Genomic DNA, 12133 nt, shown 5'->3' with positions numbered 1-12133 from the left:
AGTGCTGCTGCTCTAGGGTCAGGCTGCAACCGGCATAAGGATTGCTCTGGCTGGCTGAGGCGTCAAACGGCTCATTTTTTAATGCTGTACATGTTCCTGGAGCAGCAAGCACAATACTGGTGAAAGAGCTTTCTGACCAAGATCCAAAAGAAATCCCTCTTGTTCAGGCTTGGTAGAGCAGGGGTAACAGATGTTCCAGCTGTGCATCTCTTTTTCTGCAAGAAAAGAGCTTTTTCCCCAGAGACCCTCAGATATGAGGGAAGCTCTGGTGCAATCTGAGAACTTGTTTAGAGTGCCTGAGKCAGACCCAGGCAAATAAATACGAGTTTCTCTCAGACTCAAGTTATTGCCAACCTGGGGCTGACCTTTTAAGACCCAAAAGCTTCTCTCCTTGAAAAGCAAATAAGAATAGTGATATGCAAAGCAGACCAGTGGAGAAGAGCCTTCTGCTCAAGCCAGAAATTAAAGGGCTCTGCTGTCACTTGGATAGGAGGGAAACCAGCTGCCTATTTTCTTGAATAAATCTAAATCTTATCAYCTCTGTTATTTTGTCTTAGAGCTTTCAAAGCCAAACTAGTTTAAATATGCTCTAACAATCGTCAGGACCATTTTAAAATGAAAATAAGTTGGGGGCTTTTGCAGAAGAATTGTTTTCTGTAAGGAAAATAAATTATTATTGGGATGTAGGCAAGCAGCTGCTGTTAAAGCCATAAGGACAATTTCCAGAACTGGCTAAAGTTCTTCAAGAAGTGTTTTTCCTGAAAAACTTCCACGTAGCCACTGATTTTTCTCATTATTTTGCTGCTTTTCTTAAAAAAAAAAAAAATACTTGTCTTGTATGTCACACTAGAGTTATGTGACCTAGTTCAGAAACTCCAAACCCAATTCAGTTGGATGAACAAGCATTTAAGCGTTGGACTGACTCTCTAGCCTAAGCTGGAAAATATTTCTATTTCAAAAAAANAAAAAAAAAAAAAAAAAAAAAAAAAAAGTGTGTTTAGCTTTTATTATCCTTCAATAACCAAAAAGTAAGGGTATGGTCCTAGTTAAGAACAGAGTAAACAGAATCCACTTACCACCACAGCCCCAAGGAGGAAACCATTTCACAGATTTTGCTAGTCATAACTTCAGCAGCTTCTTCAGCAATGAAGGTTAGCAGGGAAATCAAGGACAGTCTGTAGTCTAGCCTCCCAAATACAAAAGAGACTACACCCAGCACTCCCAGGGTCTCATAGCTGTTCCAATTAYGACAAGATTTAATTAATGCTTAAATTACCCCATGCAAGTCTTCACTCTTCTAACATTTGCTCTGAGCCTTTCATTTTCACAGCCTCTTACGTGGATCACAGAAAAGGCCGAGGTGTCCCTGCTACGTGCTGCAAGCTTGCTTTGCTACCTCCCTCTAACAGCGTGCTCTCTCTGTGAACTCCCCAGGTGGCTCTTTCAGTGAAGAAACAGAACAGAAGTTTGATCACTTCAGCGGACTCACAAATAACAAGGTGTCCACCCGATAGACCAGCATCGCCTTCCTCCCCACTATTTAAAGCAGCAAGGTCTCCTGCTTCGGTGATTTCCCTAACCACTGCACAAAAAGAGAAAAATCAAGCAAACAATCAAAACTCCAAATTAGCAAGGTAAATTATTTTCAAAAGATGCCTTCCCTCCAATTTTTCAGGTGCTCAGACCACCACGTGTCTCTTGTAACTCAAGTCCCTACTACTGAAGTAGTTCAGGGCAGGCTTTTAAATCCCACTTGACTCCAGATCTTCACCGTTTCAGCCCACTCCGTAACGATCCCTCCCTTCACTTTGCAGCACCATCTTTATTCACGTATGTAGGTCCAGGCTGCAGCAAGCACAGTTTGGCTTTGTTTGGGTACCAACAACCTGAATGTGTCTTTACCGTTCATTTTCTTCAAGGCATTATTCTTGGTATCTTTAAGCTCTTTGACTCAGGCTTGAACGCACCATTGATGCAAATGCCTCCATTCGTGACGCTGCTTCTTGAACACAGCTAATCCTCAGTACTGCCATGTGATTACGCCATTTTAGCAAAGAAATACAGGAAAGGAACAACATTGGAACAGCTTTTTTCTGAGCAGAACAGTCTAAAACGTAATTTAATACTGCAGCGAAACTTTTGTATTCAACATCCCACTCCCAGCACAACCTCTTAAATGGAGCCGCTAACGCAGAACTGGTTTCTACAGCACAGCAGAGCTCCATGAAGCTACGACTCCATTCTAACATCTGTACGACTGCATTGTAACATCTAGAAGACTTAGCAGATCTCCTGGTGATGAGTCCACYGGACTGTGAATTTCCTTTACACAGTAAGCTATTCACCCAAYAGATTCTCTGTACATCTAAACATTACCTTTTACGCTGGATATTCACTCTGTATTTTCTTTAAAGGATGAGCAGAGTTAAGGCATTKTATCAGTCWCTGTACCTTGCAGAGGTAACTTCATGGCTTTCATCATCAGGGATCTGGACCCGTGCTGTCAGACTACCTGTGTAAGTTGTCTTTAAAAGGATTTTTACACTTGGTACATTTGTAATGGTGCTAAGTGTGCTCCTCTGTTTGTTTGAGGACACACATTGCTACAGATCTGCAGACACAAATACTTGAATAAGATCCGTTTTACCCCCCAAAATGTTCTGTGCCATTTGTGTATTTCCACTCCATGAAGGCTGAGGGCCTTGCTCGCTTTCTTGGTACTGAATTTGTTTTCTCCCTGTGTGTTTGTACAGAAGACTTCTACAAGCAGCTAAAATTAAATGAATAATTTATAGCTGACCATTTCAACCCGCAGGGGGACTGAAACTGGCTCTAACTTTTTCTCTCCATAACCTACCTCACAGGGATGTTGTGAGGCTTAAAGAACGCAGAAGTCTTTCGCTAATGCGCGTCAGGGTGTTTTTGTGACTTATCCAGTGGCCCAGATGGTGGCATYGAGCAAAGGTTTTTAGCCTACTGTAAGTTGGAAAACTCCATTTTGTTCTCGAGACGCAGGACTGTGTGGCAAAGGCAGAATCCGAGATGCCGTGGATGCTCTGTTGCTGCTGCAACAAGGTGTCTCGCAGCACCTCTTAACACAGGCTCTATGCAAATCAAGCAACTGTCAAGTACTAGTTTTCTTTTCCTAACCAGTGGATGACAACTTTCTTTACTAAGAGTGCAAAAGAGCAAGTCAGGCTCTTGAAATACTATGTAAATAAGAAAAAACCCTGAAAGTTGCTTGCATTAGATGCTTGTCAGTTTTGTGGGAAATTTTTACATAAACGTTACAACAAAGCAAACACTAAACAATGCTCTGTTCTTGCTTACAAGCTGAACTTTGGCCAACAACATACAATTCCCTTACTCAAGTTTTTTAAAACTTTTTAAAGCTTTTTTTTTTTTTTTTTTTTTTGAAAGCAGCCTTGGCTCCTGCGAGTGCCTCAGTGGGCAAGAGACACCTTGAAAGCGAGTAGGCGAGGTGCCCTGCATGATGCAGAGCTCATCGCCAGTCTGTAACACTCGCAGGACCTGGTTCTCTAGCTCAGTATCTCACTAAACTTTTTCCATTCCCACCTTCAGAGAGAAAATGCCAGTACTAACCCATAAGAGAACATCCCAGTTGCAACTCACTGTTCTGCATGCAGTTTAATATCACAGCCATGCTCATCTATACATCTCATTTCGCTGGCACGCTTTACTCTTCCTGGTCCAAGCTTTCTGGCGGGAGCACTTCACTGCCTGAGACGCGCTGCTTTTTGTGCTTCAATCCCAAAGCCCTGGTCACCAGCCTCCTCGCCACCGCAGTGTCGGTCTGGGGTCTCTCTTTTGCGAGCTGAAGGAGCTCTAGGTAAAAATGGGTGAAAACAAACAGGTTAGCGCTTGTTTAGGAACAGTCTTGTGGTTTAACCACACAATTGGCAGAGAGAAGGGCTGATTTCTATTTTTGCAACTCCTTTACCAAATCAGCCTACAAGTACATGCAAATCATTCTACCTCTATGCCTTAAATGGTCTTTTCTTTCAAGACAGACTTGTCTCTGGATTTTGTATAGCTCAGATTACTTAAAATTGTTCAGGTAAGATGCAACAACGCCAATTACAGATATATTTAGATATGACTGAGCTCCAGGCCTCTTCTACTGTGATAGAGAGAATTGTTCCCAATTAGCTTTCAGCAACAGCTTCCTAACCACTCCTGGCACAATTCAGCAAAGTCAAGTCACTGAGAGCAAAGTGAAGGCACACAGTCCAATCAGTTTATTCACACTGAGTTTGGTCTCAATGTAGACTGATTGAAAACAGCAATGGAAAAATACCTGCATCTTTTTTATGGCTAAATTTATCAGATTTTTTTGGAAAGCCCTCTGCCTAGGAGTGACCAGTAACCTCCGTTTTCTGGTAATCCTCTGGCTTGGTACAATTTCATCTTGCAAGAAAGCCATACACTAAAACTTTACAAAATCCAAAACACTCGGGATTTGGCTTCTATATAATCATATATCAGCAACTGTTTGCAAACTTATTATCCATTTAGCAATGTGGGCTTTGCTTGCTTTTACAGAAGTCTTATTAACAAAGGCAGCCCATCAGCAGCTTAAAGAAAAAGGGACAGACTCAAAGCATCCACAGCTTGGAAAATAAAACTGCCGATCTTTCTTGACAAAGCTTTTAAAGAAGAGACACTGTCAGCTAATTAAGATCCAAATTTGTATTTGGGAAAAAATTGCTATTTTAACTRAATCCAAACAGTTTATGCAAGTTTTATATATAAAAACTTTCCCCAGGAGGAGCTTGCAACCTGATTCACAAATATGCCAACAGGCTACAGCAGGAGAATCAGGATGTGAGATTGAATGGAAAAAAGATGTGAAATAGAGTGCAAAAGCAAATCCAATTCCTTGACATTTCATTTAAATCTAGCAATCTTAAAAGCTCAGGAAATCCTAACTGTGACAGTGTCCCTTTAAATCATTAATWCTGAAATTTGTTTCAACTGCAATGCACTGTAGAAAGAACAGTATAGTTGTATGTTCAGCAAAATCTCTACTGCTACAAGACTCATGGCGTTTCTTTACTGTGGCAAGTATAACTGATTACAGTATGATTTTTAAAGGTAATAAAATAAATAAAACAATGTTAATGGCTAAGCTTTACAGTTTTTTTTTTCCTTCAGCTGATACTGAATAAAACTATGCCAACCACAAAATGCAACTGCTATTGATTTTGTCTTATCTTTAACAGTCCAGAGTAACAGAGCAGAGAAACTTAGTGGGCAAGCCTATGGCATTTGCCATGCCTGTCTTCGCACAGTCGTGACTACACCTAGACCTCTTTTTCAAACAACATAACTGTTCACTTAGACTTTACACAAGCAAGTGAACTAAGAAAAACTACGCCTGAATCTCAGCAAGCCTTTAGCTAYGTACTGAAGAATAAACAAAAAGCAACGGGATTTAATGCTTTGATTATGTCTTAATGTAGCTACATTATTGTAGCAGGGAACAAAGACTGAAAGCTTAAGCATAAATAATATCTGTAGTTACATTTCCTGTAAGTAATATATATAATGTAGTCTCATTCTACAAACATGTTTGTCAGATTCACCTGTACTATTCATTCAGGCCTGCTGCAAACAGTTATTTTTTTGCTGTCAGAGCAGAATCCAACATTACTGATGAGTATGTTTTAACATATCACTGCTATGGGTTGGCCAAAAATACCATCAAAAAAAGAAAAAAAAGCATCAGCAAGCTATTACTGAAGACTGTATACAAATCACAACAGCTCCCTGTCCAGCTAATAAAGCTATTAAAAAAAAAGTAATACTGTTCCTTAATACGTGTTTCCCCATTTAACTAGTCATCATAACCACTCAGGATACAGAAAATAGGCACAAGAGAGAGAAAAGAAGGAAAAGGAATAAAAAAAGAAGAAAAGAAGTAGCTCTCTTACTTGGTCGTTGAAGTGCCTTAATTTTAGACTGCCTTGTTCCATGGATCAATGGTCGGATCTTTAAAGAAGGGTAACTTCGCCCCAGGGCTTGAGATGCTTTAAAGAGCAAAGATTGCTAAAGTTAACAGGCTGAATTTTGGTAGCTTTAACCGTATTAAAAAAATAAATAAAAAAAATAAATCAGTACAGGATATGTAACACTAAATAAATTGAGCTGAATCAGCTAATCAATCAGCACTAAAACAGATTAATTTAGCCCAGTCACCTCAGGSTTAATCACACATTCCTTGCATAGGAAAGAAAGAGTCCCAACAAAATACAAACAAGTTTTAAAAATTGTGCACTATTAGATCAAACATGCAGCACAGAGCATGTGCTTTCAGACTACSTACACTCATACACTGTTCAACGAAAATTTCTCTTGGGAATGCTCTGATGGGAGCTTAGAGTGTTTCCCCCTGAACAGGCCGGTTTGCTCAGCATCTGCCCTGCGTGCCATCAGGGCTCAGCGTCCCTAAGAGGCCACGAGCAGCCTTTGGTGTATGCCTGCAGGAATCCTGCCTAGTTAYAAGACAAATTAACCGAATGGCAAAACGGATTAATTTCTAAAAAGACACCRTAAGTCACAGAAGCTCTTTGCACAGAAAGCAGCCTCTTTATTACCCAAGCCAATTAAAAACCTGCTGTTCCTGCAAAGCAGAGTTTGCACACAGCACTTCCAGCTTCGCCGGTCTTAAAAGCATTTCCAGTTCGAAGTGCATATGAGGAAAGAGGCGATGAACCATGACTACCTTTGGCAGAGGCTTAGGCTGAGTGCAAGAATAAGCAGATGAACACTGCAAATTATTGCATCAGTGCACAGTTACTGTGCAACAGCAACGAAATCCCAGCAACGCTGCAGGTTCTTCACTCACAGCCAAGAATCGGGTCACTCTACCTGCTGCCAGGCTGGAGAAGATTCCCAAGGCATGCGTATCATCGACCCACTGAATTTTGAATCCRCTCTCACTAAAAACGAGAGGACAAGAGAACGCTATTTACTAATAGGAGAAACAGGTCACACAAAGTCCGTAAGGCACCTTGAGTTATCAAAGGTATTTAGTATTTTTAGCCAAACAATTAGTGCTTTTCAATACATTAAACCCGTTTTACATGAGGAGAAAGAAAAAGAAAAATCAGACGTTAAATGTACTCCTTTCAAAGTCACAGTCTAGGATCCTCCTACCAGCTAACCTCAAGATCTCAGTTTTTCCCCTTCAGAAACTCTTAGCTGAAGTCAATCCTCAATTTCAGGGACTGTCGTGGAATACATAAGTACTGTTCATCATTTACACAATGCTTTACAAACATTACCTGATTGCTCAGGTAAGCAAGTGATTTACAAAAGTTGTTTAAAAGCTTGAGAGGTAGGGGGTGTGTAAGAAATTCATTAAAAACTACAATAGACGGTAGTATATTTAAAATTTAAATAATGCTTTTTGAATTTAAGGGATCTGTAGAGGTGAAGCATTCACATCTATTCTATCAGGTAAATTAAGATAGGAGGAAGACAGCAGGAAGAAAATGAAGATATGTGCCTACAAACATCATGTGTAAGCAATCTTGCAGAAGTGAGACAGTAATTTAGAGCTGCACCAAGTACATTTTATCACTAAAGCAGGGCTGATATTTGTCCTTATCCTACTAGAAATCCAATGTCACTCCCTTAAGCACAATGCTCTCTGTTCCCCATGCTTACATAATAAATCTTATCTCCACCAGCAGCATTGGGTCCTTGCTTTGCAAACACTTCTGTGAGCCTGTAATTTGACTCAGGCACTGAGATGCTGTAACAGGTTTCCATAAAACAACACCTAAAGACTCCCACAGAAGCCAGAACAGTAGGAATAAGCCTAAGATAAGTGTGTGCATGACAGCCCTGAAGAACCAGTGACACTTTTAAATTATGCATCAAATGCAGAAAAGCATCCTTTAGATTAAAGCACAGGAAGAATATAAAACACAAGAACACAAAGACAAAATTAAAATGCTATGTAGCATCATCAGCTTCTYTCAGCGACTGTCCAAAATGGTTTGCTCGGCGTTCAAGTCCGAACGCTGCTYACTTTACCCGAGATGTGCTTAGACTCAGCGGGGTACTTACTGGAACTCGGAGAACATTTCTAATAGGTGCTCTGTCTTCAGCGACGGGGAGAAGTCATAGATTTCAATTACGTGCCCAAAGTCCCCTTCACTGAGCTGCGCATCTCCATAACTGGAATAATCAAACTTGATCTTCTCAATGCTTATGTCCTTCACAGTTAAATAAGCTGCAATCTGGGAAGATCGAAAAACAACACTGTTTATAAAAGCTCTATTTCTAAACACTGCAGGAGCGTACAGACATAGATACCTGATCCTTTGCAAGCACAGTGTTATGGAAAGCCGATTTCAGAGCAGCATGGGAGAAAGGGTGCGACCCTTTGAACTGTCAGTTCTGCTACCACCACCCCTGCACGCATCTGGGAAAGCAATGTGGTTCCCATTTAGACAGTATGTGGTTCCCATTTAGACAGCATGTCTAACCACTTCCCTGTGTTGCGGAGAGAGGATGGGAAATTATCCCAATAAAGACACGGAAGATCAAGCGGCGTGCAGTTAAAGGAACGAGGACCACACAGATGCTACAAATCAAGGAACCTGGCACCGATTCACCGCTTTTCCTCAAGCATGTCACCTTCAGCRCATCTCACCTCGGCCCCAGGAGGGTTAGTCCTGACCACTCTGCCAAAAACACGTTAGCAAGCCTGATTAGTCCCATCTGGGCTATAACCTGCCAAGGAATCGGACCAAGAGCTACAAGCTCCTTTCAAAGAGCTGTCAGGCACCTATCAGGCGAGACCGTATTTCAAATGGTGACCCCCCAGAAGAGAGCTTCTGCAGGCCCCACTTCAAGTCCCTCCTGCTGCCATGCTCCTGCCAACAGGTTCAGCAAACGCCTCTACCAGCCCTGGCACAAAGACTCTCCTCCCACAGATTAATTTTTTAGGTCCAATTCCTCTTTTTCCCCCAAAGCCATTCCCTAAGGCAATGCCTGTGGTGAAATACTACCTCTTCCAAGAGCTCAGCGGTACAGTCGTCCTCAAAGCTGTTCTCCTGCTCACGGACGGCCAGGCTCTCCTCGCCTTTATCGCCTGCAGACAACTGTAGCTCACGCCACAGCGCATCGGCCAAGCCCGAGCACTCCTTGTCCCCCTCTTCTGGCAAGAATACCTTTCTGCCATGGTTTTGCACAGAAACATCGACCTTTTGCTGGTTCTGGTTGTCAGGAGCTGACGGGTTCTCACCACAGAGCGGTTCGGGTGCAGTCAGATGCTGATCTTGGGTTTCTGGGGAGTTTTGGTCGTGCTCCACCTGGRTGACAGGGGAGCAATCTTGATCCTGGCTTTCCAGTTCCAAAAAGCTCTTACTCAGCTCCAACGTACCAGTATTCAGAAAGTCCTTGCTCTGCTCCTCTAGCGGTGACAGGGTTTTGCCACTCCCTGGTGTCTTGGCATCAGTAGAGCTCTTATCTTGGTCTTCCAGTGCCAGTAACGTTGCACTAGGCTCTGCTGCAGCGATGTCTGTACAGTAGTTACTGCTATGGYTTTCTGACTGTGAGATGTTTTTGCTGCCTTCCAGTACGCTGCCATCGCTGCTGTTTTGGTCTTGAGCTTGCAGCTGGCACAGGGTTTTGCTACCTTCCAACACAAGAGTGTYGTCACAGCTCTTAGCTTGCTCTTCTGCTTCGCTTAGGTTTTCGTTGTGTACAGAAGCAAGGGAATCAGAACAGTCTTCATCCTGACCTTCCTGCTCAGGGAYATCGTTACTGTTCCCTAGCAATGGGACATCCATGCAGCAGGCAGGACAGTCATTTTTATCATCATTTTTTCTTGAAATAGACTCTTCACCAGTTTCTCCCAGGTCCTGCTCCTTGTCAAGGGCYGAAGAGATGCCACCAGCTGCTGGGTCGGACTCTGTGCTGCCTTCGGGCTTACCCGGTTCACCTCGGGCATCACCGACTGAAGCTTTAGGACAGATCTCTTCTCCTCGTGCCACATCCTCGCCCACCACTCCGCCAGCCGCCACCAGGCTCTCGCTCTCCACCCACTCCGCTTTCTTGCGCATCGCCTTGGGGACGTACAGGGCTTTGTCCGGCTTCCTCCGGGGCGGCCTTTTTATCCTGCCGGATCCCACGCAGGCTCGAGGCACGTCCTCCGCGCCGCGCCGCAGCCTGGGGGCTCGGCCTCCCCGGCCCCGCGGCTGGGGAGCCCGCTGCGGCCTTGGCGCGTCGTTGTTGGGGTTTTGGTCACCGGCCTCATCGGGCAGCCTAGGACCAAGAGCAAAGAGGAAGTGAGGGGGAAGCAGAGGAAGCTGGCTAACTACTGAGATATCTGCAAAGAGGAGAAAGGAGGAAAACAGAGGCCCAAGGATCAGGTCAGCGCAGAAGTCTGCAGAAAGGCAAAAGCAAAGGCCTCTAGTTCCTTAGTGGAAGGTGCAGTTAGTAACAGAGGCTCCTCTTTGCTGAGGAGCACCACGCAAACCTCATGCTCGCACGCTTACGCAAAAACCCCAAAGCTAGAAAGAGAGAAGAACCGCTAACATCTACCACGCTGTACCTTATGGCCGAGTGACAGACAACCGTCCTCCTCCTCCATCCTTCCCCAACAGAAAAGCTGCTTAACAAATCCACGTTGTCCACCGTCCTATGGATCAGGTACCGGAGGCGACTGGACAGAGGGGGAAACAGGAGCACTCTGGAAAGAGAGAGCGTTTGGGGGGCATCAGCAGCTTGCCGGAAGGAAAACAAGACGACAGGAACGTAGCAAGAACYGGTTAAGCCCTATTCCCCAAGCTCTTCCTCTGGCAGGGTGTTAAAATCCAAGCCCAAAAGCCAGGCAGGCCTTTCTGGTACCGAAGAGCCAAACTCCCTCCTCGCTCCCAGGACGTCTAGGCAGACAGGCTCGCGCCGCACGTACGCGAGGCAGAGCCGGCGCTCCCGGGACGCCCGTTTCCACCTWTATCCGTCCGGGAACGGCTGGAAAGCAGCTGAACGAGGCRCCTGACATCAGTCACCCTCCTCTCRTTCGAATACACTTCCAGAAACTCACAGCTAAAAGAGTACGAACAGGTGAACAAGCGAACTCTGCGATCCGCTGCACTGCACTTAAACGCACTTTTGCAGCTCCGGTTTCACTCTTGAGCATTTTAAAATTACGCTGATGCTTTCTCCTTGACATTTAAGACAATAAAAAGTAATATTTGAGCTCTCTACAAGCTGGCAGAATAACTGAACCAAGCAATTCTGCCCCGCTCCCATCTCACCTCCTTTTTCAGACCACTTCAGGAAGTTTCAAAATCACTGGATCGGGGACTAGGTCCAGGTTAAAACCAGCCTGACCAAAGAGAAGCAGCCCAGCAAGCCTGAACTAGCAGAGCTCGCTGCCGGCAAAGAGGCTCTGGTGCACAGGAAGTCCCCGACAGAGGAGGGGAACTGAATTGTTTAATTATGAAAATATCAATCATAACTTGTTGGCTGGCTACGAGTGAGCTAGGCCTGACTACAGCTCCTGTAAAAGCCGCAAGTGTCTAAAATAATTCTGCCTAGCAGAGTGTCAAGGGAGCAGCATGCACGGCAGAACCCCCAAGCAGCGCTCGGCCCGCAGCGAAGCGCCGGGCCAGGCTCGAGCCCTGCAGCGGCCGGACTTTGCAGCCAGGCTCCAAACGCTGCAGCTCAGACCCAGCAGGCGCTTTCAACCTGCAGGACCAAAGCGAAACGGAGAGGAGACACAAAACGCGACCGCCTCCGGAGCGGAGCGGAGCGCGCCCCGGCCCGCGGACGGCACTCGCCAGCTGGAAGCAGGTCGCTGCGCGCAGGGACCGGGCTCAGCGGGCGCCCGGCCGCTCGCTGCCAGGGCAGGGGCTTACCTGTGGTGCTGACCCTGGAGCAGGAACTGCTCCAGCTCCTCCGCGATCCTGCCCACGAAGTCATCCTCGTTGGGCGAGAGGAAAACGCCGTCCAGGCAGCGCAGCGCCAGGGTGGCAGCAGGCAGGAGGCCTGCGGAAGGACAAGGCTGCGTGGAGCCGGCTGCAAGCCCCCCTGCCCTCTGTGCACACCCAGCCCACCCTGTGCAGCCCTGTGCACCCTTACTGCACCCCTG

General features: G+C 45.2%; 2 protein-coding genes across 2 annotated transcripts in view; one reads left to right on the top strand and one right to left on the bottom strand.

Annotated features, from left to right (window-relative positions):
• The window catches only part of LOXL2 (lysyl oxidase like 2), a 49193-nt gene extending 44044 nt beyond the window's left edge, over positions 1–5149 (top strand). Inside the window, exon 14 of the mRNA XM_085301015.1 lies at positions 1435–5149. Within this exon, the coding sequence (XP_085157141.1) occupies positions 1435–1514 (80 nt within the window). The 3' untranslated portion in view covers positions 1515–5149. The remainder of the gene's footprint in view (positions 1–1434) is intronic.
• The window catches only part of R3HCC1 (R3H domain and coiled-coil containing 1), a 10870-nt gene continuing 2370 nt past the window's right edge, over positions 3634–12133 (bottom strand). The window contains exons 2-8 of the mRNA XM_085301047.1: positions 11901–12079; positions 10592–10729; positions 9045–10302; positions 8098–8270; positions 6892–6962; positions 5955–6050; positions 3634–3846 (exon numbers count right to left, since the gene is read on the bottom strand). Coding sequence (XP_085157173.1) covers positions 3698–3846; positions 5955–6050; positions 6892–6962; positions 8098–8270; positions 9045–10302; positions 10592–10729; positions 11901–12079 — 2064 coding nt within the window. The 3' untranslated portion in view covers positions 3634–3697. The remainder of the gene's footprint in view (positions 3847–5954; positions 6051–6891; positions 6963–8097; positions 8271–9044; positions 10303–10591; positions 10730–11900; positions 12080–12133) is intronic.

The sequence above is a fragment of the Rhea americana genome, unplaced genomic scaffold (assembly GCF_003343005.1).
Source record: "Rhea americana isolate MKP2758 unplaced genomic scaffold, rheAme1 scaffold_171, whole genome shotgun sequence".
In the NCBI taxonomy this organism is placed as follows: Eukaryota; Metazoa; Chordata; class Aves; order Rheiformes; family Rheidae; genus Rhea; species Rhea americana.
This window is presented reverse-complemented; position numbering and strand designations above follow the sequence as displayed.